Here is a 26,886-nt window from a genome sequence, read left to right on the forward strand (position 1 = left end):
TGGGAGGACGGGTCGCTCAGACGGATGGGGGAACATGGAGAAACCTCTCGTCTCTATGATCTCGCGGCTCATTAGAGCCAAGGCATCAGTACCACGGGCCATTATCCGAGCAGAGCTAGCGGCCCCCCCACTTGTGGTGGAGGCGCTCACTAGATCAGTCTCCTTTATAAACCACACATGGGCACTTCCTAGAGACAGATATGCTCGCATAGCACTTGAATCCTCTCGACAGTTAGCCATACAAGGAGATACAACATGCTGGTATGGGGAGATGACATCATGGTTTCAGGCACAGGGGTTCAGCATAGACCGGCTGCCACCATTCCATTACTCATTGGATGCACCATCTCTCACCTTTACACAGTCAGAGATCACCAAGCTCATACACCAAGACCTGACCCAGCTAGACACCAGAAGGACATGGATACAACCAGCACAGGAATTGGGCACAAAGATGGCTTTTTACAAAGACCATCTTCTCGAGCTTACGGAAGATGGTTTTGTGGCGAGACCCAGATATATGGATACCCACTTGTCTCATGGGATACGATGTGCTATTGGCCAGTTACGCACATCTTCTCACCAGTTGCGGATTGAGACGGGGATACAGCGGAGTACCAGCAGAGGAAAGGACATGCCCCTTGTGTAACATGGAACCTGAGACAGAGCTACACTATACATGTCGTTGGCCCGTCTACTACGAGATACGAGGCCGCTTCCATTGCTTGTTCAGAGAAGGTTTTGGACCACTCTCAAGAGTCATGGGATACGAAGATCAGAGATGTTTGGGTTTGTTCTTGCTCGAGTTGGGCAGACACAAAGATAGCCTGATGAATGGTGAGGCTAGCCAATCTCAAAGACGGATCACAGACTTCTTCAGAGCAGACACGGGACAACCGCAAGAGCCACTCCCACAGCAGAGCTCCCCCTCGTCTCACACCAGAGGCACACTGATTGACCGAGCGATTGAATTGGGGAAATCCAGACGCCCGCGACAGCGAAGAACTACACAGCATCGACGAAGGCTACGACAAAAAATTCGGAGCACACTGGCCAGGCATGCACGACGCCCGGTCAGACTACTAACCATGGAGGAAATTGATGAGATTCGCCAACGACCGATGCTAGATCTCTTGTGATTCAGCTATCCCAACAAGCCGCCCATTTAGTCTTTTGCTTGGTTCACATCGATCAACTTAAGACCCCATAGTATATATCTTTGTTTTGTACTGTTGTTAGGTTATTTTGTTATTTTGTTACTCTGACTTTGTATCAAATCCACCACTTTGTAACTTTCGGGTCTCATAGGTCATTATGGCCTTTTGAAGACATTAATATAACATTTCATTTCATTTCATTTCTCTCTCTCTCTCTCTCTCTCTCTCTCTCTCTCTCTCTCTCTCTCTCACACACACACACACACACACACACTCATGCATGAAAAAATGCACAAGAAAGTATGTTCTAGTTTTTGTATAAATGACTTGAGTTTGTAAATGCTAAATTAATTTTCATTATATCATTAAACTTTTCTTGTGGTAGAGTTTTTGGAAGAGAATAAAAGACAAAGATAAAAACCAATATGCTTCTTTAGAGCACTTAGAAGACATGGATCACAATCATGACTTGACCATGGATGGGGGCTCACAAAGAACACAAGAAAGAAATCGCTCACTACCTCCTCAAAGAGAGCACCAAAATCATGCGAGTGGGTCAAACATGGGTGATCACAGCAAAACAACCTATGCATTAGGAGGGCTAAAGATTGACATGCCTAAAGAAAGCAATGAAAAAAGATTTTTAGTAGTGGTTGAGTCAGCCATGGAGAGACCAACTTCATCAAGGTGACCAACCTCATGGAATACCGGTAAGTTTCTATTTGTTAAATATTTGTTTTTTTGATAGTGCAAAACAATCCTATGTTACTTGTAATTAAGATAATTTTTTAATGAAAATCGACAGGCTTTCATTTGAATGTGGTAAATGCTCTTCTAGTTGATATAGCTAATGTTGATGATTTTGCCATTCAAAGGTAAAAGAAAGGTTTTGTGGCTTGTGTTATCAACATCAATTGAACGTTCAAGGTGGATGGTGTACTAAGCAACAAACATTTTGTGTGTAGCATTAAAGAAAATTTGAGCACTCAAAGTCTTGGCTTGTATCACCATTGTGGAGCAACTTGCCGAGAGGTGTTTCGTCTTATCTTTGCGGATTTCCTTACTTCTTTGTTAGTGGATGGTTTAGGCCCAATTCGATGAGGTTATTCAAAGTTTTTGTTTATGCTTTTTGTTTTGATCCATATTACTTGAAAAACTCATTCTAAACATCTTTTCAAAGGTAGATTAAGCAAAAAAAATCCGCAATGGAATATTGTTCTGCCTTTCTCTTGTGCAAGGTGTTAGGGATGTAGCAGAACCTTTCTTGGCAGATGAAGGCTTTTTCGTGACTCTGTCTTGCACAAGATATTGGAGAGATTATACCCATGCTATAAAGGCTGGGTTACGACTTGATCGCACATGGACTCTCATGTGTAATGGAGGATATAGACACCCAGATACCCTAGAGGAGGTGAATCAAAATACTATGTTGTTGTCAAAGATTGCATTATTAACTTGATTTTGATTTAAATGTGTACAATGTATGATTATATGTAAGTAACTGATCTCACTGTGGGAGTTTTTTGTTGAGCGGATGTTGCTATACCCACATACAATAGGGAGGCAGGGGAGAAAGTCGATCCTCGCATGTTTCCTGCATCACGAAGCTTTTTAATGGAGGAGCATCAAGAACACACCATTGTTCTTGATATACCTATCAGAGATGAAGCAAAGAGGTCACCCGACTTCTACAGGTGAGAAGATAATCATTTTAATGTGAATTGAGCTTTAATTTATAGTTTAAAAATGACTTACATATTTTAAATTTTCATGTGTAGATGGCTCCTGGAAACCTTCACAGATGACTCGGATTATGGGCTAGATGTGTTTTTAGGATGTCGAGGTCTTGGCAAGGCATGTGGTGAAGTTTATCGATATTGTTTGAGCTTGGAGGGGGATGACATAGTCTATGAGGAGTGTCTCAAAAGGGTGGTTTGTGGTCCATATGTGGAAAAGAGAGTCTAATATCACATCCATGAAACAATTATTGAACACACTCTTTATTTTTCGTTTCAAGAATGTTGACATAGGACATCTAGGGTTTTATTGTGCATGTTCTTGAAGTGACCTTAATTGCATTGCTTTTGTGAACTATCTGCTCTCTCTAACATCCATATCAAACACTAATGCTGAATACGGATTCCTTTGAATGCTCTCTCTCTCTCTCTCTCTCTCTCTCTCTCTCTCTCTCTCTCTCTCTAGACTAGCATATTTAAAGAGATTAAGTTTGAATAAGGATTCCTTTGAATGCTCTCTCTCTCTCTCTCTCTCTCTCTCTCTCTCTCTCTCTCTCTCTACAAGACATAGGTATGATCTAGAAACTTTTAAATTTTCAATTTTGCATAAAAACTTCTCTCTCTCTCTCTCTCTCTCTCTCTCTCTCTCTCTCTCTCTCTCAAAAATAAAATCCCTTGAATTTGCCCCCATACTTGATTTCCTAGAGCTACATAAGGAGCCTACATTTGGGTATTATGGTTACACTCGTGAGGTTCATAAGTTGGTATGGTGGTAAGTGTCGTCCTCAGAATTTGAGATCATTGGAGCATCCAAAAAGAGCCCACTTTGTATGCTTTAAATTTTAGGGCTCTTACTCTCGCTGGGGGTCATTACGGAAATGAGAATCCCATGCAATGGTGTGCTAGGCAATTGGGAATGTTTTTTACAGGCTTCTCCCCTATGCATGGATCTAACACATTATGAGGGTTGCCCCTCTCTGTAACATACCTAAGTACAATTGTGAGGCTTGTCCCTCTCTACAACTCACGTAAGTTTCAAAAGTAGAAGCAACGTGAGGATGAGGAGACATCATGAGCAAGCTTTTCACTCAAACTTCTACCCTATCAACTTTCGATGGTAGGGTGGAGGCCTACCATGGTGGTGACAAATGATGTGGAATTAGGGTTCGATCCCGAAGAAGAAAATTGAAAAACAACAACCACATCCAAGGCAGTAGGCATGCAAATTACCCAATCCCAACACAAGGAGGTAGTGACAATAAATTACAATACTGAGCTCTTTCGCTTTTTGAAGTCCTTGAAAATGGATATATGTTTCACGAAATTATCTATGTTGAGCATATACCACATACAACTTCACCTGTCAAAGTCGGCGATGCGGAAGCGTGTAGACCAAGGTGACAAAGAGAGAGAGAGAGAGAGAGAGAGAGAGAGAGAGATGCACTGAATCAATCAACCAAGGCAATGTGATAACAAATGATAATACAATGGGGACTAAGGGTGTCTTATATAGAAATCTTAGTAAATTGCCCTACCCAGACTTTGACAAATAAGTGAAATAAATCCCTAAAAGCCAAAATAAATAATGGGTTCACACTGGGCAGTTCACTTGAGATGCCTAAACTTTAACACCCTCTCTACAACTCATAGTGGACATCAATAGTGAAACCAAGTCGATAAAGAAGCTACCATGGACACCCCAGTAGCTGCAGACTACTGGATACACCTCGGTGTTGCTCTCCTCAACTTTGTATCAAAAAGAAATGTCATCTTGAGCATCGGTTGCCTCTGTAGAAAATATGAAGTTGTAGACAAGACTACGTGCAATAATCCCCATTCGTGAAATGTGAATATATCACATGCAAAATATAACACTCCAAGATAATGAACTCTGGAACACATCATGTCCATGATCCGACCAACAACAATGAATTGGTGTGCCCATCCATAGTGTCTTTAATATGCCTGATTGGTTCCCTACCAAATGCATGTGCCTTGAACTCCGACCTACAGTTCCAAACACCAATAACTTGAACTTCTAGCATTGTTTGCCCCTTCGACACTCACAAGCCTCTCTCTGGCTAAAGCTAGTGGTGACACCTTCATTTTGACTATAAATCTAGCGTCGAGGCCACTGTGGCCACCGCCACGTGTGCCATGCCGATCTCCTCTGTCAAATCTTTGTTGCCATAACCTCTGTCCAGCTTGCCTTTGACTTTGTCTTCAAGTGAGTTCTTGCTCCTTTGGCTTCCAACTCCAAACAAAGCGACAAATCACAATCATAATTGTGGTCGTACCTCCGAGTATCGAGGCAACTAACTGAGTACTTGTACTACCATCCGTGTCAAGCTTGTTGATGCCGTTGTCCTCGATCAAACTCGCCCATTTTCCTTTGACTTCAAAATGTCGAGCCAAACAGTTGGGTGGTCTCCTTGAGAATTGTGCCAGTGCATAGGCCGCTAACTCAAAGGCTGATCTGCTCTCCATATCTTCTAGTTGGTTGTCCACACCCTCTTTTGCTGCTCTTCCCAAGTCGCTCCAACAGATCCCTCTTTGTCGTGCCATGACCGCCAAAAAGCCTTGCACCTCCTCCACCTCGCACCTACTCTGCACTTGCCACACTCGCCTTCCAATTCAGCCGAAGGAATCACTGCTGAAAAACAGCCAGCAAGGGGGTGCTTTTTCAAAAACCCCAGCGTAACAAGGTGGGGGCAATTGGGAGTGTTTTCAAAACGCTAGGGAGCCCAGCAGAACTCTGTGCAGGCGGACAGAACAGGCAACGAGGTGTTCTCCTCTTTGCGTTTCAGAATGCCACGCCAGCAAGGTAGGTTTCCGCGCAAGGAAGAGGGCAGGACAAGGCAACATTTCAGAAACGCCAGGTTGTGCCAAAAACGCCAGCAGCAGAGCAAGGCAGAAAGATGAAAACGCAGGGCAACCCTTCTTCGTCTTCTCCCCTGGTACGCCTCGCTCCGCCAAGGTCTATGCCGTCTCTTGCTCTGATACCATGTCAAAGTCGGTGGTGCAAAAGCGTGTAGACCAAGGTGAGAAAGCAGGGAAGAGAGAGAGAGAGAGAGAGAGAGAGAGAGAGAGAGAAATGAAATGAAATGAAATGTTATATTAATGTCTTCAAATGGCCAAAGTGACCTATGAGACCAGAAATTTACAATGTGGTGGATCTGAAACAAGGTCAGAGTAACAAAAATACAAAACAAAATACTATGGAATCCTAAGCTGCTAGGTGTGAGCTAAGTAGCTAGGTAGGATAGCTAAATCACAAAAGATCCAGCATCAATCACTGGCGGATCTCATCAATCTCCTCCATGGTCAATAGCCTGACCGGGTGTCTTGCATGTCGGGCCAAAGTGATCCGAATCCTCTGATGCAGCCTCCGTCGATGCTATCTAGTCCTCCGCAGTCGTGGGCGACTGGATCTCCCTAGCTCGGTCGCTCTGTCGATCAATGTGCCTCTAGTGTGAGGCGACGAGCTGTCCTGTGGTAGTGGCTTCTCCGGGTGTCAAGTGTCTGCTCTAAAGAAGTCTGTGATCCGTCTCTGCGACTAGCTAGCCTCTCTCCTCATCAGGCACTCTGTGTGTCTACGCAGCTCGAGCAAAAACAGACCCAAGCACCTCTAATCCTCGTATCGCATGACTCTGGAGAGTGGTCCGAAAGCCCTCTGTGGACAAGCAGTGGAAGTGGCCACATATCTCGTAGTAGACACGGCAGTGGCAAGTGTAGTGCAACTCTGTCTCAAGCTCTATGTCACACAAGGGGCATGTCTTGGCCTCTGTCGATACTCCACTGTATCTCCCAGTCTCAATCCACAGCTCCTACGAAGATGTGCGTATTTGGCCAATAGCACATCGTATCCCATGAGACAAGTGGGTGTTCATGTATCTAGGCCTCATCACAAAACCGTCCTACGTAAGATGGAGAAGATGCTCTCTGTAGAAAGCCATCTTCGTACCCGACTCCTGTACTAGCTGTATCCATGTCCTCCTAGTGTCTAGCTGAGTCAGGTCATGGTGGATGAGCCTGGTGATCTCGGACTGTGTAAGAGTCAGAGAGGGTGCATCCAGTGAGTATTGGAAGGGGGAAAATCTGTTTGTACTGAACCCATGCGCACAAAACCATGATACCATCTCCCCATACCAACATGTTGTATCTCCCTGCATGGCTAACTGGCGAGAGGACTAAGGTGCAAGGCGGGCATATCTGTCTCTGGGAAGTTCCCACATGCGGTGTATGAAGAAGACAAATTTGGTGAGCACCTCTACCACTAGTGGGGGGGTAGCTGGCTCTGCCCGGATAATGGCCCGTGGTACTGAAGCCTTGGCTCTAATAAACCGTGAGATCACAGAGCACTAGACCAATCAACCATGGCAATGAGATAATAGATGATAATACAATGGGGGCTGAGGGTTTCTTATATAAAAATCTCAGTAAATTGCCCTACCCAGACTTTGACAAATAAATGAAATAAATCCCTAAAAGCCAAAATAAATACTGGGTTCACATTGGCAGTTCACTTGAGATGCCTAAGCTTTAACAACACCAAGGCTTCAAACGAAGAATTTGAACAGGATTCTTCTCTTGTCTAATGGATGTATGTTTCACAAAACGATCTATATTGAATATATACAACATACAGCTTCATGGTTTGCACCAAGGCTTTGAACGAAGCATTTGAACAGGATTCTTATCTTGTCTAATAGAGAAACCAACTATAATTATACATGCTCGCATGCAAGATTGAGATACTTCCATGCACTCTAGCTAGCCCACCATATTATACATACAAATAGGCCGCATGACAGTTGGCCATACTGCCATGCGATCCATTTTAGCCCACCCAACTTATACAAAATGCTCATAGACAACACATGAGCATGCTGCTAGCTCACACAAGACCGAGGTCCTGCTGCTGCTCCTTGTCCATGTGCATTGTTCCTGGTATGGCACCCGATGCCAGCCGCGCAATCTCAATGCCAGATAAACAATAATGAGCGAGAAACATTCCATACTCAAAAGCATCACCCATTCTTGAGACTGATGCCTTCAAATAGTGGCGCTTTTTTCTTGCTTTCTTGACTATGCTTCCTTCAAGGAGCTCATCCAGCTCAGATGCCCGCAAGAAGCGCTCTGTAGCTGCTTCCCATGAGAGCATATGTTGTTGCTCCAATGACAAAGGAAGAGGCACCGAACTCATGGCTTCCTTCACCTTCTTAACAAATTCACCACTTGAGCGATACATGTGACAATTCGGAAAGTCCTTGAAAAATTCATTAGAAGGATGATCTGCACACACAACAATCTTCCCCATGGCAAGGGCTTCAGCCGTAGTCGTGCACACAACATCACTGACGCTGGGATTTATGAAGACTTTATAACTGTAAGACAAGAAACAAGAAATCAAAGGAAATCATTAAATGAACAGCAATTGCAATGGAATGACAGCTTATTCTCATCTTCTGACACCAATAGGGTCTTGTATGCAACCCAAAGAAGGCCTGTATCTCACCCTTGCAGCAAACTATCAGCATGGTCCTTTCCCTCATGGAACTTCATCTGCAAGCCTCGCATTGCTCCTTCTTCTTTAACTGCTGCAGCGTCTTCCCCATTCCCAAAAACATCCAACCACAGCTCATTAAGCTCATCCTTGTGAAGTGCCCATAAATCAAGAAGCTCCCGATAACCTTTTCCCCATACCATTTTCCCGAGAAAATATGCTCCTCCATGTGTGAAAACTTCTTTCCTTCTCTTCTTTTCCTCTGCCACTGCCTGCCCAATTTGCAAGAATTTTGGGCTCACTCCGTGTACATTGCAGATGATAGACTTTGGAAGAGTCTGAGTTGCTGCCGATAAGCGAATAACCTGTTCGAGATATGCTCAGTCTCAAATTATTAAGCATCTTTCAAGTACTTGAAAAGATTAGGAGGACCTACTTTGTGGCAGTATATGTTGGTAACCCAATTATTGACATACTTCAATAGAAAGGCTTGAAAGGGCCCATTCTTTTCTCTCTTTACATACTCCAGGTAGTTTGTGTGCACAATGCCGACGACATATCGAAATTTCTGTGTCCAACGAGCACCATGGTGATACCAAGTCAAATGCTCTGGCTCTTCAAGGATAGCAATATCAGCCTCCGTCTGTGGAATAAAGACTGTTATATCATCAACAGCAAGTATGCTCCTTTTACTCTCAGAAAACTGCATGAGCAAGAAGACTTATGTTATCATTAAGTCAGTTTTTAAAGGCTTCCACTACAAAAGCCTTTTTTAAGTCTTGATCTCAAGTTCCATGAGCAACACTTTCTTAGCACTCGCATAAAAAGCCCAAACAACCAGGCCATCAGTAATTAAAAAAACATACAAGATTTAGTAGTTGCCATTCATTAACCAACCTTTCCAGGGTAAAAAACAATCTTGAACTCTGGCTGAAAGCTGATTCTTGAATGCAGCCACTCCCTTATGTATTTCTCCTGCTCCTGTGGAGAATTGAAAGTCATCTGATCTGGATAAACAAGACGCTGATCCTTCTTTGAGAGCCAGGGAATGAGTAAAGTCACATTCCTTTCTCCATTCTTAGTGAGATAAGCAGCACGTAGAAGAGGATTTATTGCCGTCCCTGTCATCCAGGGCAAACTTGCTGTTGTTGCAATTGTGATGCTTCGCTTTCCTGGATGTCGCACTTCTCTCATCACAGGATGCCATCCCCAAAACTCTCCATGAAATTTGTGGGCTGTGCTATCAAGAACACTAGCTAGTCTTGAATCCAATTCATTCACAGCAATGCCTGCTTCTTTTGAGAGCATAACTATGTCATTCTCTGAACCACTACTATGCGGAAAACTGTTCTCATGATACTTCCAGCTTCGAAGAACGGAGCATATCATTTCTTCAAAGCCTAATCAAAAGCAGAATTTTCAAATTTTAAGAACATAAAATTAATTCTGTTGTATAGCCATTCGGACTTAAACCATGCAAAGGGCATAAGTTGTTATGCTCATCATACTGGACAAATAACAAAGCATCTACATACCCCCAAGTCAAAATTACATTGTTCACATTTCTCATCGTTCAGAACTGACAGGCCCATTCACCATCTACATACTAACTCAAGTTGCATTATTCGATCACACATAAATTTCTACAGTGTATGCTGGTTTCTGCTTTGAAAAAACTTTGGACAATCATTAATAGGGCCAAGACAAGACAAGCTTAAGATTAAACTTCATCATGGAAGACGTCATCATCAATTAGAGAGATTTAAGCTCATATACAAAATTACACATATAAACAAAATTGTCAGGACTGTGGATACAACTGATAGTTATTAGAAACTGTTGATTAAATGTCAAAAAAGCAGCAATAGTACATTCCTCAGCAGTCTACTCTCATAGAACATTTGCATTTGCAAGCGATCTATTTCACAAGGAAGATATTCAGACTTATGTACAACACCTTCCAAACCCTTCACAGTTTTTAGGTAGTCACTTTTTAAATGTCTGTGAGTTTGTATGTACAACTTTACATTGTCCAACAAGGGTCACTTTTCTTATCCAATGTTTACCATGAAAATGGCGGGCAGTGCAAGTGTGCTCTATCTTGACCAGTCGCCTTCTCTCAGTAGCTGCAATGAATCTTACCCTGATCAAAAGGTTTGTTTACGATACGCACAGGGTCTGTTTAACAGAACCCCTTTTTTCTGCAAATTGCTAAATTGCTACAAACCCTCTTTTCAAATTCTTGCTAAACTTTAAGATTCAAGTTACTTGAACAGAAAAAGGCTGCATCAAAGGGAGAGCTTGATTGAGCAAAGAGAGATACAAGTTCAAGAGTCACATGTAGCAAGAGATCAACTACCTGCGACACGGTCAAACAGAGTGAATTTAGGAAGAGCCCAAATTCATCTTTAAAGGAAAGTGCATGTCATAGACTCATTTTGTAGTGGACATAAAACCATCAGCTCCACCAATACAACATCCCCACTTGCGTCCTCAATGCCCAAGAGAACGTGTAGAGCTAGGTCTTAGCACATGCCCCCCCCCCCCCGGGGAGCGACCTCCACTTGGTGGACCCTTGATGCAGCCAATTGATTTTTCACTATGACGAACAGCTCCCAACCTTAAGCAACAGCCGTTCTTCCAACTACGGTGGTGGCTTGAGGTTTACAAAACCGCATGAGCTCTACTTGGCCGCCTTTGCCAGATGTTTGTTCCCCTCTTATGTCACCTGTGCTACCTGCAACGGTTTCTTTCCTTTCGTTTGGTTTGTTGTTCTTGAGCAGGTATTTTTCTTATATTCTCATGGTTTATATTTGTTTAACTTGCTTGCTTGTATACTTCTTACTTCTTTTGTGTGTGATGCTTGTGCTTGTGGATCTGCATGGGCTTGGGGTGAGTGCGTTCTACATGACTGCTTATGGTTGAGGGGTGTGCGCGTGTATGTTTGCATGTTATACCTGTTTATTGCTTGTTCCTTTTGTTTTTTCTCCTATTTGATGGGTGATTTAGTTTTGGAATTTGGTTTCATGGGTGTGGGTTGGTGGGTGAGTTGGGCGGTCCACTGCCTCGTCTTCAGATTTGCACCATATACTGCTTCTGCTTACAGGTTTAAGAATTTCATAGCCCTGTTGATCATAAAAATAGCTAGAGGCTATTTCTCTCCTGGATTTTTGGTGCAGAGTCTTTTTGCGATGGTGATGTCTCTTTTGTTGGGATGCACCGTTGTATACAGCTATGGAGATATGTAGTTGGCTATCACAGATTCTTTGGTGAAGTTTTCGGCCTCCTTCACCCATCTTTTGTAACTTTGCATCACTAGTAGTTTTTCCCTATAGTTGGTAATCATTGAATATCTTAAGGGGTTTTCACTATCAGATCTTTATTTCTTCTTGGTTGACTCGGGAGGATGAACGAGATATACGAACCACTTGGAATCGAGATTCTTTGGCCGCTTGTTGCGAGAGATTTTGGAACTCTTTTCTACCAACCTCTTCATTTAAGAAGATCTCTTTTAAGGAATAGATTGAGCAGTTTTGTTGCGGACTCCCTACAAAGTTCCAAGACTACTGCCTGGAACAAAAGTCAAATTCTATTCAAGAATTGATGGGTCATGTGAAACGGGGTTTTGCGATACATTCGGGAAATTTGACTTACCCCACTGATGAGATCTTGTCTCAGAGAACCCAACAGACCTCTCACAATGAAAGTAGAAAGAGAAAGAGTTCCCAAGAAAAGAAAGACAAGGATACACAACCTTGGCTCACTCTTCGAGAGAGGGCCAATTACATCAAAGAAGGGAAGTGTTTTGGATGTGGGGAACATGGGCACGTCTCCGCAAAGTGCCCTAAAAGGGCACAACAAGAACAACATGAAGACAGGCCAGAGAGTTCGAGAGCAGTAGAGGAACGTAGCAGAAAAGGCAAGATGAAAACAGGATTGGTTCCAGACTACATGGGTACTGACCCAATCATGATTGATGAAAGTACAGAATTTTGTCGAGCTTGGGGCAAAGTGAAAGATCAAGAAGCCCTGATTTTCTTCGATGGAGGAGCCAAGGCCGACTTCATTTCACCCGAATTGGCGGCGCGGCTCGAGATTACACCCGATAGGATGGGACCACCAGCAAAGGTAGTTCTAGCGGCACCCGGACAGGCATAGCCATTACACCTATCATTGGCAAACTTCGGTTGCACTGTCAGGGGTATTTGGGGCACAATGACTTTTACATAATGCCCTTGGAAGGTTGTGACGTCCTCCTAGGAGTCCCTTGGTACCATAAGAACAACGTCGTGGTCGATTATCGGACAAAGAAAGAGACTTTGACAAATGAAAAGGCCAAAAAATTGTACTTGACATAAAACGGAAGGGCGAGTCTGTCCCTATTGTATCGGATTCGGTCATTTCCAAATTAAGGAAATCCAGTCTCTTTGTTTACTTGATCTACTTGAAAGAGTTAAATGATGAACATAAAACAAACATGTCTGAACTTGATAAAGAACGCCAGTCCACTCATGCCGATTGCTTCTTTGAGGGCCTGCCTGGCGAGTTACCACCATCTCATCTTGAGGATCACACTATTGATCTGAAACCTGGAAGCACACCACCGAATCGGCTACCTTACCATGTTAGCCGAGCCCAGAATGAAGAAATTATGAACCAAGTGAAAGACCTTCTGAGAAAGGGTCTTACCAACCAAGTACTTCACCTTACTGCTCTCCGGTGTTGTTGGTTCTAAAGAAAGATGGATCTTGGAGAATGTGCTTTGATTACAAAGCTCTCAATAAAATCACCATCAAGAATTTTCGATTCCAAGGATCGATGATATTCTTGACCGACTACAGGGATCCTCCTGTTTCAGCACGATTGATTTGAAAAGCGGATATCATCAAATCAAAATCGCACCGGGAGATGTCTACAAGACAGCCTTTCAGACGAGCTTCGGTTTATATGAATTTTTGGTGATGCCTTTTGGCCTTACCAATGCTCCAGCAACTTTCAACCGAATGATGGATAGGATTTTCAGAGAGTACAGATCGTTTGTCGGCACTTTCTTTGATGACATTATAGTCTTCTCCAAGGATGACGCAGAACATAAACACCATCTGCTTCAGGTCTTTCACGCATTGCGAGATCACAAGTTAGTTATCAATGCCAAAAAGAGTGAATTTTTCTTGCCGGGGATACACTTTTTGGGACACATCGTCTCAGCAGCAAGAGTACAGATGGACCCGGCCAAGATTGAGACTATACGGGATTGGCCCGATTTGAAGAATGTTCATGAAGTTAGAAGCTTCTTGGGCTTATGTTCTTACTACCGGTGGTTCATTCGAAAGTTTGCAGAGGTAGCTTCCCCTTTGCACATTCTGACACAGAAAGGAGTCCCTTTCTCGTGGGGACCCACAGAGGTGACTGCCTTTCAGACATTGAAAGAGAAATTGACTACGGGACCAATATTGACTTTGCCGGATTTGCAAAAGTCATTCGAAGTGTATTGTGATGCTTGTGGTCGTAATCTGGTACGGTCTTAATGCAAGAAGGTCATGTCATTGCCTATGAGAGTCGATTGTTTTCAAGGCCGGAATTGACAGCATAGATTTATGAGAAAGAGCTTTTGGCTGTTATCCATGCTCTTACTCAGTGGCAACGTTACCTACTCGGAGCCGATTTTACGGTCTTCACTAATCATCAGACTTTACCTACTTCTTGTCACAGAAGTAGCTTTCGGAAAAGCAGATGCGGTGGGCTAACATCTTGTCAAGGTTTCACTTCCAGATTGTCCATGTTCAAGGTCAGAAGAACTTGGTGGCACATGCTTTGTCCCGGAAGCCGTTAGCCTTAGCTATTTCCACAATACATCATAGAAGCTTCGAGGACATGGTTGATCAGTATGCCACAGATCCAGATTTTTCGAATGTATTGATTCGAATACAGAATGGGGAGGTAGTAGCAGGATATTCCATACGGGATGGCTACTTGATGAAGAAAACGATGTTATGCGTTACACAGTCGTTGAGAGAAAAGGTTCTTACTGAATGCCATTGTCCACCTTTTACGAGTCACCGCGGCATTGACATCACCTTGAAAGGTGTGGAGCGTTACTTCTTTTGGCCAAGACTTAAGAAGGATGTGGATGACTTTGTACGTAGTTGCTTGGTATGCCAAAAGGTCAAGTTTGACAGGCATAAAGCACAAGGATTGTTAGAGCCTTTACCCATTCCCATCCGCCCCTGGGAAAGTATTGCTATGGATTTCATTTTTGATCTCCCGAAGACACAGACTGGCATGATGGCATTTGGACTGTCATTGACAAATTTGGCAAGCAAGCTCACATCATTCTAGTGAAGAAAACAGTCAAGTCGGATCATTTAGCGAGATTGTTCATTGCACAAATTTTCAGATTACATGGCATGCCTGAGACAATAGTCTCTGACAGAGATCCCCGATTTACGAGTTTGTTTTGGAAGGCTATTTGGGAGAACATTGGCACACGGTTGCAGTTCTCGTCATCTTTCCACCCCAGACAGATGGCAATCTCAGATTGCAAATTCAGTCGTACTCGATTTAATGAAGTCTTACATTTTTTTATCAGAAGACTCAATGGGAAAAAAATTTGCCCTTGGTGGCATTTGCCTACAATAACACGATCCACTCTTCGACGGGGAAGGCACCATTTGAGATCATTGAAGGCGCTCCGAAGGTTCCACCCTTCCTTAGCACGAAAGATAAGATTTTTGAAGATGACCAGTACACGAGGGACTTGGACATTGCTTTTGCCAAGGTCCGGGAGGCTTTAGCAAAATCTCAAGAAAGACACAAAAAGGCATCAAAACGACACCGTCGCGATTTGAAATTAACGGAAGACGATTGGGTGCTCGTACGTTTTGAGAAGGCACGCCTAAGAAAGAAAAAGGGAAAGGAGCGGCTTTTTCCAAAGCTTAGCATGAGATACTATGGCTGTCACGTGACACAACCAGCCCTATGTGTCCGTGGACAAGCTACAACATTATCAGGGTTCAGTCAGTCCAGTCAAGTCTAGATTAGCAATGATCTGGCACTTTTGTGAGTCTATTCGTAGACCGTGCATGCCCAGTCACTTAGCATAGATGCATATCCTCCAGTTGCACACAGCATGATCATCAGTATTCCCTTCAGAATCCATCAGATTCAATCAGCGGAATTTTCCAGTGCATTTAGCCTATTTTCCCTATTTATGGTATTTTCACTTATTATTTTTAAGTGACTTTCTAACAAAAGCAGGTAGGGAAATTTTGTTAAGTTAATATATAAGCAAACCCAAGTTAACACTTTCTGGCAGAAGAGGCAGCAGGAGCTTCCCGCTCAACAGGCAACTTCTCAGCAATACCCCATGAAGCACCTTGGCGTTTTTGGAGATCCCATCCTCGCCCACCTGCAAGATCTGGCGTTTTCAGCCTTGCCTGGATCGTCAACACCAATTTTGTTAAGTTAATATATAAGCAAACCCAAGTTAACACTTTCTGGCAGAAGAGGCAGCAGGAGCTTCCCGCTCAACAGGCAACTTCTCAGCAATACCCCATGAAGCACCTTGGCGTTTTTGGAGATCCCATCCTCGCCCACCTGCAAGATCTGGCGTTTTCAGCCTTGCCTGGATCGTCAACACCACCAGAACCCTAGCGCTAGCAGATTTTCGTCAGTAGATTCATCAGCATTGCTAGCGTTTTCCAAATCAGCTTTGCTAGCATTTTTCCCCAGATCAGCATTAGCGTTTTTGCAAGCCTCAGAGCACATCAACGTTTTTGAGATTCAACCCTGATCTGCAGTAGAGACACAGCGTTTTCAGCATTGGGCACAGTAGCATATCAGCCCTAGATTGGTTGCAGAATGTTCCCTCATTTTCAGCCATAAAAACGCATCCAAAACAGTCATTTTCAGCTACCGAAACAGTCCCGAATTTCAGCAATTAGAAGATCACAGATTTCAGCCATCAAGTCGTCGTCATCATCACCGTCGTCGTCGTCGGCATAGTCCAAGTTGCATCAGTCCATTGCATACACATTGTACACCTTTGTGCAATCAAAGTTAGACCACTCTCGCCGACGAGAGTGGGGCCTTCGGAGGAGGGTTTTACAACCTCTCGGGTGTCGTATCTCTTCTCTCTCCTTCTCTTAGTCTCATTCACTTGCACGCACAATCCACTCACTTTGTTCGTGATCATAGCACTCTCCATAAGACGGAAGGCTCTCTCCTTCCCTACGAACTAAAAGGAACCTTGAGCAATAAAGATCATAATCTTGAGAAAATACAACATTCATTCCGCTGCACCTAACATTGGTATCAGAGCTTTGGCAGTGTTCTGTATCACTCAAGGAAAGAACCACAAGAATCACAAGAATTTTTTTTGCTTGTTGAGGTCGCACGAACCCAAGTTCGCTTGGGTGTGTCGATTCCTAATCGTGTTTTTTGAAGAGTGACAAGAATCCCAAGAAAGAAGGGCTTGTCAGCCCTCCCTTGTGTCTCTTTTCACTCATTGAGAGCGGACCGTGCACTTAGGGACCGGCCAATCGATGTGAGGTGGGAAAAAGCAACCTTGGTGTGAGCGCAAGGCCGCCAAGGGGTGCGCCCGCAGAAAGGAGTAGAACTCGGGTGAAGAGAAGATCCTTCTCAAACACGGTTAGAACGCAAGGCAAGAAATGCAGAAAGAATGGCAAAATTTGATCGTGAATGCAAAGAAAGAATGGCAAAAATGGAACGCAGACACGCAGAAAGAAGAGCCGAAAGAAAAGCAGAAATGGAGCGCAGACACCAAGAAAGAATTGCAGCTGTCGTTATGGGAATGAGCGATCACCACATGAAAGAGTTCTTGCAACTCGTTTCTCAAGCTCAGGCACAGCTGAAAGAGAATCAGGAAAAGGAGACTCTCTCACTCCCTTCTTCTCTCAAGCATGACACACAAGATTTGCATGATTGTGAGAAGCATGATGAATTGAATGATGATGATAAGCATGATGATTTGAATGACAAGCATGATGATTTGGATGACAAAGATCAGCATGATGATTTGAATGATATTGCTAAGCATGATGATTTGGATGCCAATGACAAGCATGATGATTTGCATGATCAAGATGTGATTTCTCACAAGCATGATGATTTGCATGAAGAAGATGTGATTGTTCACCAAGATGATGTGTTAGTGGATGCTTTTTCTAGCGAAGCTAACCTCGTTGTAGATTCGATCAATCACGAAGGATCGATCTTGACTTTCGAGTCGAAGTCCAAAGAACCCCCACAAGAAGATTCGATAGATCCCAAAGAAACCCCACAAGACGATTCGATCATTCAGGAAGAAGCGATCTTGGCTCTCGAGCCTAGGTCCAATGCACCCCTTCAAGAAGAACGGATCTTGGCTCTTGAGCCTAGGTCCAACGAACCATCACAGGAAGTATTATGTGTTCGCATGATTGATACACATGCATTGTTCGAGTGTTTCATTCGTGATCGTTTCCTGTATTTTAGTCAGCATCGTTATGTGATCCTTTTTCCTAGGAATGACATATTGTATGTTGAGCACGTTTCTCTCATGGATGAGCACGAATGTATGCGGATTTTTCATGAAAAGCTGAAAAGTATGTATGTAAGGAAATCACATTTCATGTCTCTTCCTTGGCATGACACAGTTTCCGAACGAGCACATGAAAGTATGAGCACTAAGCATGGTCATTTCCGTTGTGATTTGCCACAGTTGATTGCTTTAGATCATAAGAGAAAGATTCGATCTCATTGTTTGCGTGTGTGTGGTGAACGGTTTAGCACTCCGTCTCTATGTTCATCTACATTGCATACACAGTCTTTAGCGAGACAATATTTTTTTCCTTCACTTCACATGGAATGGGTACATTCATGGTTTTGTGTTGGAAATGGTGTCACGTGACACATCCAATCCTATGTGTCCGTGGACAAGCTACACCATAGCAGGGTTCCCGTCAGTCCAGTCAATTTAGATTAGAAGTGATTTGGCACTTTTGTGAGTCTATTCGTAGACCGTGCATGCCCAATCACTCAGTATAGATGCATATCCTCTAGTTGCACACCGCATAAGCATAAGCATTTCCATCAGAGTCAGTTGGAAAAAATTTCAAGTGACTTTATCCTATTTTTTTCTATTTTTAACATTTTTCACTTATTTATTAAGTGACTTTTGTTGGGAACTCAGTAGGGCAAATTGGGTAAGTTAATATATAAGCAAACCCAAGTTAGCACAATAGGGCAGATGAGCAAGCAGCACAGCAGGCTTTCCAAGCAATAGGTGTTCCCTCCCTCTCTCAGCAAGATCCTCCCCAAGCCATCTTGATGAGGCCACTCCACCATCAGCCCAGCGTTTTATCATCGCCATCCTCTCTCCCTCCCTTGGCGTTTCTCAAGCATCAATGATCAGCCCATCGCCATCAAAGCTCCCCTTTCCTGGCGTTGGTCTCCCCTATCGGCAGCCAACCTCAGCGTTTTACTAACGCTAGCAAGACCTGCAGATTCTCAGCGATTTCAGCCACAAAAAAACAACCTCAGCCCTACAGCAAGGCAGTGTTTTCAGCCCTCGACATCAGCCCAAAAACGCAGATTGATCATTGCAAGAACCTCAGCGTTTTGTCATCTGTATGAGCCTCTTCAAATCAGAGAATTTCAGCCATAAAAACAGCAGTAAAACAGGGATTTTCAGCCATACGAAACAGCCCCAAGATCACCCAGATTCCCAACCATTACCCCCTTGTGGACAGCACATAGAAGAGAACCAAATTCAGCCCTAAAGTCATCATCGTCGTCATTGACATAGTCCCCGTTTGCATCAGTCCATGCATCATCATTGTACACCTTTGTGCAATCAAAAGTAGACCACTCTTGCCGACGAGAGTGGGGCCTTCGGAGAGGGTTTTACAACCTCTCGGGTGTCGTATCTCTTTTCTCTCCTTCTCTCAGTCTCATTCACTTGCATGCACAATATCCACTCACTTTGTTCGTGATCATAGCATCTCCATACAGACGGAAGGCTCTCGCCTTCCCTAAGAACTAAAAGGAACCTTAAGCAAATATAGATCACTAATCTTGAGAAAATACAACATTCAGGCCGCTGCACCTAACATTGGTATCAGAGCTTTGGCAATGTTTTGTATCACTCAAGGAAAGAACCACAAGAATCACAAGAATTTTTTTTGCTTGTTGAGGTCGCACGAACCCAAGTTCGCTTGGGCGTGTCAATTCCTAATCGTGTTTTTGAAAAGTGACAGGAATCCCAGGAAAGAAGAACTTGTCCAGCCTCCCCTTGTGTCTCTTTTCACTCATTGAGAGCGGACCGTGCACTTAGCGGCCGGCCAATCGACGTGAGGTGGGAAAAAGCAACCTTGGTGCGGGCGCAAGGCCGCCAAGGGGTGCGCCCGCGGAAAGGAGTAGAACTCGGGTGAAGAGAAAAGCATTCTCCAACGCGGTTTGCAAGCGAAAGAAAACCTCAAGAACCTCAAGAACCTCAAGAACCCAAGAACCCAAGTTCCTCGTGAACTTAAGAACCCAAGACCACAAGAACCCACAAGAACCCACGACTTGAGTGGATGGTCATCACTCAAAGCGGAATGGATACTTCGCTTGGAGGTGATGAGCATGAGAGAGGCGAAGAAGAATTTTCCCCACTAGGAGGTTTTTCCAACCCTCCCCCTTCACCATCTACGACAAAGATTGCACTAACTCCTATGGAGGCTTTGAAGCAGTTGTTTCTGGAAAGGAAGTTAGAATGCGAAGAAAGAAAAGTAGAAAGAGAAGCAGAAAGAAAGGCCTACGAAGAACGAAGGGCAGCCATAGAGCGTGAGCACGAGCAAGCACGCTTGGAAGCCAAAGAAATACAAGCCAAATTTGATCGCGAGAACAAAGCCCTCAAAGAAAAGAGCGACCAACACATGAAAGAGTTCTTGCGACTCTTTTCTCAAGTTCAAGCACAGATACAAGAGATTCGGGAAAAGGAGACTCTCTCAGTCTCTTCGTCTCCAACGCATGATACACAGGATTTGCATGATTATGTGAAGCATGATGATGATTTGATTGACAATGATAAGCATAATGATTTGCATGATCAAGATGTGATTTCTCACAAGCATGATGATTTGCATGATCAAGATGTGATTTCTCACAAGCATGATGAGTTGCATGAAGATGATGTGATTGTTCACAAGAAGGATGATGAGTTAGTTGATGCTTTTTCTAGCGAAGCTAACCTCGTTGTAGATTCGATCAACCACAAAGAACCGATCTTGGCTTTCGAGTCGAGGTCCAAAGAACCCCCACAGTACGATTCGATCATTCAGGAAAAACCGATCTTGGCTCTCGAGCCTAGGTCCAAAGAACCCTCACAGGAAGTATTATGTGTTCCCATGATTCATACGTACGCATTGTTCGAATGTCTCATTCGTGATCGTTTCCTATATTTTAGTCAACATCTTTATGTGATCCCTTTTCTTAGGCATGACATATTGTATGTTGAGCACGTTTCTCTCATGGATGAGCACGAATGTATGCGGATTGTTCATGAAAAGCTGAAAAGTTTGTATGTCAAGAAGTCACATTCCATGTCTCTTCCTTGGCATGACACAGTTTCCGAAAGAGCACATGAAAGTACGAGCACCCAACATGCGCATTTCCATTGTGATTTGCCACAGTTGATTGATTTCGATCAAACAGAAAATATTCGATCTCATTGTTTGCCTGTGTTTAATGAACGGGTTGTCACTCCGTCTCTATGTTCATCTACATTGCATACACAGTCTTTAGCGAAGACAAGATTTTTTTCCTTCACTTTACATGGAATGGGTATGTTCACGGTTTTGCGTTGGAGATGGTTTCATGAATTTTCAGCCATGGAGATTCTTGAAGATGAAAGAAGCAGGTCTCTAGACGAAGTTGAAGCATTGAAGGAGCCACAGAAGACTTTGTGTCGATTTCGGCGCGGCCCAAAGAAGCAAGCGTTGCAGACCTTTATGAAGTTCAAGTACCGCACGACCCACAGATCAAAGTGGGCCGGCGAAGAGTCCCTTCCAGGATTCCGGATGCTGTTGGCGCTCTCCCTCGACGCCATACAGTTTGGTACCAGTACCTCACTTTAAAAAGAAGGGGATGTCACGTGACACGTCCAACCCTATGTGTCCGTGGACAAGCTACACCATAGCAGGGTTCCCGTCAGTCCAGTCAATTTAGATTAGAAGTGATCTGGCACTTTTGTGAGTCTATTCGTAGACCGTGCATGCCCAGTCACTCAGTATAGATGCATATCCTCTGGTTGCACACCGCATAAGCATAAGCATTTCCATCAGATTCGATCAGAGTCAGTTGGGAAATTTTTCAAGTGACTTTATCCTATTTTTTTCTATTTTTAACATTTTTCACTTATTTATTAAGTGACTTTTGTTGGGAACTCAGTAGGGCAAATTGGGTAAGTTAATATATAAGCAAACCCAAGTTAGCACAATAGGACAGATGAGCAAGCAGCACAGCAGGCTTTCCAAGCAATAGGTGTTCCCTCCCTCTCTCAGCAAGATCCTCCCCAAGCCATCTTGGTGAGGCCACTCCACCATCAGCCCAGCGTTTTATCATCGCCATCCTCTCTCCCTCCCTTGGCGTTTCTCAAGCATCAATGATCAGCCCATCACCATCAAAGCTCCCCTTTCCTGGCGTTGGTCTCCCCTAACGGCAGCCAACCTCAGCGTTTTACTAACGCTAGCAAGACCTGCAGATTCTCAACGATTTCAGCCACAAAAACGCAACCTCGGCCCTACAGCAAGGCAGCGTTTTCAGCCCTCGACATCAGCCCAAAAACGCAGATTGATCATTGCAAGAACCTCAGCATTTTGTCATCTGTATGAGCCTCTTCAAATCAGAGAATTTCAGCCATAAAAACAGCAGTAAAACAGGGATTTTCAGCCATACGAAACAGCCCCAAGATCACCCAGATTCCCAACCATTACCCCCTTGTGGACAACAGATAGAAGAGAACCAAAATCAACCCTAAAGTCATCGTCGTCGTCATCGACATAGTCCCCGTTTGCATCAGTCCATGCATCATCATTGTACACCTTTGTGCAATCAAAAGTAGACCACTCTTGCCGACGAGAGTGGGGCCTTCGGAGGAGGGTTTTACAACCTCTCGGGTGTCATATCTCTTTTCTCTCCTTCTCTCAGTCTCATTCACTTGCACGCACAATATCCACTCACTTTGTTCGTGATCATAGCATCTCCATAAAAACGGAAGGCTCTCGCCTTCCCTAAGAACTAAAAAGAACCTTGAGCAAATATAGATCACTAATCTTGAGAAAATACAACATTCATTCCGCTGCACCTAACAAATGGGTTCATGAATTTTCAGCCATGGAGATTCTTGAAGAAGAAAGAAGCAGGTCTCTCAACGAAGTTGAAGCATCGAAGGAGCCACAGAAGACTTTGTGTCGCTTTCGGTGCGACCCGAAGAAGCAAGCGTTGCAGACCTTTATGAAGTTCAAGTACCGCACGATCCACACATCGGAGTGGGCCGGCGAAGGGTCCCTTCCAGGATTCCGGATGCTATTGGCGATCTCCCTCGACGCCATACAGTTCGGTACCAGTACCTCACTTTCAAAAGGAGGGGATGTCACGTGACACAACCAGCCCTATGTGTCCGTGGACAAGCTACAGCATTATCAGGGTTCAGTCAGTCCAGTCAAGTCTAGATTAGCAGTGATCTGGCACTTTTGTGAGTCTATTCGTAGACCGTGCATGCCCAGTCACTTAGCATAGATGCATATCCTCCAGTTGCACACAGCATGATCATCAATATTCCCTTCAGAATCCATCAGATTCAGTCAGCGGAATTTTCCAGTGCATTTAGCCTATTTTCCCTATTTTTGGTATTTTAACTTATTATTTTTAAGTGACTTTCCAACAAAAGTAGGTAGGGCAATTTTGCTAAGTTAATATATAAGCAAACTCAAGTTAGCACTTTCTGGCAGAAGAGGCAGCAGGAGCTTCCCGCTCAACAGGCAACTTCTCAGCAGTACCCCCTCAAGCACCTTGGCGTTTTTGGAGATCCCATCCTCGCCCACCTGCAAGATCTGGCGTTTTCAGCCTTGCTTGGATCGTCAACACCACCAGAACCCTAGCGCTAGCAGATTACTGCCATCGCCAGTAGATTCATCAGCATTGCTAGCGTTTTCCAAATCAACTTTGCTAGCGTTTTTCCCCAGATCAGCATTGCGTTTTTGCAAGCCTCAGAGCACATCAGCGTTTTTGAGATTCAGCCCTGATCTGCAGCAGAGAAAACACCTGCAGAGACATAGCGATTTCAGCATTGGGCACAGTAGCATATCAGCCCTAGATTGGTTGCAGAATGTTCCCTCATTTTCAGCCATAAAAACGCAGCAAAAACGGTCATTTTCAGCCACCGAAACAGTCCCGAATTTAAGCGATTAGAAGATCATAGATTTCAGCCATCAAGTCGTCGTCGTCATCGGCATAGTCCAAGTTGCATCAATCCATTGCATACGCATTGTACACCTTTGTGCAATCAAAGTTAGACCACTCTCGTCGACGAGAGTGGGGCCTTCGGAGGAGGGTTTTACAACCTCTCGGGTGTCGTATCTCTTCTCTCTCCTTCTCTCAGTCTCATTCACTTGCACGCACAATCCACTCACTTTGTTCGTGATCATAGCACTCTCCATAAGACGGAAGGCTCTCTCCTTCCCTACGAACTAAAAGGAACCTTGAGCAATAAAGATCACTAATCTTGAGAAAATACAACATTCATTCCGTTGCACCTTATTCCAAATAAAAGAAAAGATAAATGATGTCTCCTTCAGACTGAAGCTGCCGATACTTGGAAGATTCACTAGGTCTCCCCAACCTCAGAAAAATAAAAAATCTTTCAAAACATATTAAGTTGTTAACCCTCACGGCACACGGACACCCATCACCTACGATGGACGCGTATTATGTATTCGATAGAGTCAGGTACCGGGCTTGTCGGTCCAATAGGGAAAGGTAGAGTGATCGCCGATGAGAGGCGCACTTTAACTTGGACATTCAAGGGATTAGTTGGTTAAGCATGGGCGCCCAAGTGTGAATGGGGTGAGCTCCTATAAAAGCCAACTAAACCTAATTTTTACTCATTCTCTCATTTGTGCAATTGAAGAGTGCTCTTGCTCCATCTCCATCTTCTTCTTCTTCACCTCCTTGTGTGTGAATGTGTGAGAGAGAGAGAGAGGGAGAGTGTGTGTGCGATCGAGCATTACGAAGGCACGACGGCGGCGAAGCGGTTGAGCGCGGCACACGACTGCAGCTTCTTCTTCATCGCGGCGAGGAATCCACCACGAAGGCGAGCGTAGAGCGGTGAGTGACACACCCTTTGTTTTCTTGAGCTTGCTAGTTTAGGCTTGTTGTGTGCTTGGAGCCGTTTGTGGCTCGCATACGGTGTATTGGCAAGTCCCTTGCTTCGACAGTGCGGCAAGGAGCGCACATTTTTGGCGCCGCTGCCGGGGATATGCCCTACACTAAGCTCGGTTAGCACTTTACGCTTCCTTGTGGTGCAATTTGTATCATAGGAAAGGCAGGGAAGGAGTGTGTGGAGATTTCTGTTTTTTGCGTTTTCTGCATTTGCTGTCAAGTTTCAATTTCTGCTATTGTCTGCGTTTTTTCAATTTCTGCAATTTCTGCGTTTTCAAGTTCGGCGTTTTCAATTTCTGCAATTTTCTGCATTTCTGTCAATTTTCTGCAATTTCTGCGTTTTTTCTGCATTTTCTACAATTTCTGCGTTTTTTCAATTTCTGTATTTTCTGCATCAACATTTTAAAAAAAAAAAAATTGAAAAAAAAAAGTTTTTTGAGGAAAAAAAAAATATTTTGGAAAAAAAAAAAAAAAAAAATTTAAAGGAAAAAAATTCGGAAATTAAAAACGCGAGTGAGCGGGCGGAAAAAATTTTCGAAAATAAAAAACGTGACTCTTAAAACGGACGGGTTGGTTTGTATAAAAGATAGATCGGGATCGGGATCATTTTCCCAAGCCCAAGCCCAAGCCCAGGCCCAAGCCTCAGTCCTCAGTCTTATGATATATACTAGACTCACTCTTATATATATACCCTACTCCCTCAAGAGAGAATGAGAGCATGTGGGACAAGTCCTCCACTCTCCTCCTTTCTCTTCCCACTTGCACCCTTAGACTTTCTAGTTTGGGCCTAGTTCCTTACTGGAAATTGACAGTTTTAGGGATTTCGAGGGCATAGAGTGACCAAACGGAGGGCTGTAAAGCACGGCACGACCCTCTCACCGATACGCTCGTTTTGAGCTATCACACGGCCCATTCCAAGACACGCTCTAAAAAATCTAGCAAAAAAATCAAACAAAAAACACGCTAAAAACTAGTCACAAGGCCTCCTAGAGCAGCTTTTTGACACCTTAGGGTATCAAAAGCACATGCACTTACTTACGCTCTGGGCGGTGCTAGAACACGAGCATATTGAGAGTGCCTCTGTTCATATACGGACACCCATTACCCATCCACGATAAGCTCTAGACCCTCAGCGGGACACAAGGTAGCACCACCCAAGACCCTAAAATAGCCGCTAGTGATTCCTCCTCCGACTCAGAAATCATGGAAGCATATACCTAACCAAAACACTGAGAGAGAAGGCCATGCACCTCCCGAAGCTCCACAGCCTAGTACTAGTATGTTTAGTCGTTTCATGGAAACATTAGGTAGAGCTACTCGCTCGGAACCTGATGCAAATGAAGCACACGAAGAGGATGGGTTGGACTCTGACACACCTCTACATACCCCATTGAGTTAAATAGTGCCTATGGAAAAGTGCTATATAACGCCTTATTGGACACGGGTGCTAATACAATCTGCTATCCTATGGGGTGTGGTGTCAGTTAGGGAAGCCACCTCTATCTGAGAGTATTATCCAAGTCAAGGTGTCAACAAGAAAAAAAACTACGGTTTTTGGAATCTGGCACACTTCTGTCAGTTATGACAATGGGTGGTAGCTCAAGACTTTTTGGTCATGCCTACTGGAACTATGGAGGGTAATATAAACCTAGGCCGCACGTGGATGATAGCCACCAAATGCACTATTGATTGGGGGACTGGGGGTGTTACAACGCAAGAACCAACTCTTAGCCCTACCACTCAAGCCATAGTCCCTGAGATATTGCCCAAGGAAATAAAACCCAAGACATTGCATGTCCAGGAGGTTGAACCATACGTCCCCATAGCCCAACTCTCTAGAGCTTCAACTGATGTAGTTGAAAGAAAGGTTGAGACACACAAGAACCATCCTAATATAACAGAGAAAACATACAAGTGGGTCCCTAAAGCTTCTTTAGTGACCATAGCTAGTGCTAAAAAACAGAAGCCTTGTAAGAAACGTACCACTCGCTCCAAGAAAAGTAAGAAAATGTTGCGATGGATCCCTAAACGACTATTGGAAGCCCAAGGTTACTATCAAGGAAAT

General features: G+C 43.9%; 1 protein-coding gene across 1 annotated transcript in view; it reads right to left on the reverse strand.

The window, feature by feature from the left end:
* Window positions 1-7,457: 7,457 nt before the first annotated feature.
* LOC147464419 (digalactosyldiacylglycerol synthase 2, chloroplastic-like) overlaps window positions 7,458-26,886 on the reverse strand; it is a 44,704-nt gene continuing 25,275 nt past the window's right edge. The window contains exons 4-7 of the mRNA XM_086514848.1: window positions 9,297-9,799; window positions 8,836-9,102; window positions 8,412-8,764; window positions 7,458-8,280 (exon numbers count right to left, since the gene is read on the reverse strand). Coding sequence (XP_086370974.1) covers window positions 7,791-8,280; window positions 8,412-8,764; window positions 8,836-9,102; window positions 9,297-9,799 — 1,613 coding nt within the window. The 3' untranslated portion in view covers window positions 7,458-7,790. The remainder of the gene's footprint in view (window positions 8,281-8,411; window positions 8,765-8,835; window positions 9,103-9,296; window positions 9,800-26,886) is intronic.

Source organism: Adiantum capillus-veneris, chromosome 1, assembly GCF_014529385.1.
Source record: "Adiantum capillus-veneris isolate H3 chromosome 1, ASM1452938v2, whole genome shotgun sequence".
NCBI classification, from domain to species: Eukaryota; Viridiplantae; Streptophyta; class Polypodiopsida; order Polypodiales; family Pteridaceae; genus Adiantum; species Adiantum capillus-veneris.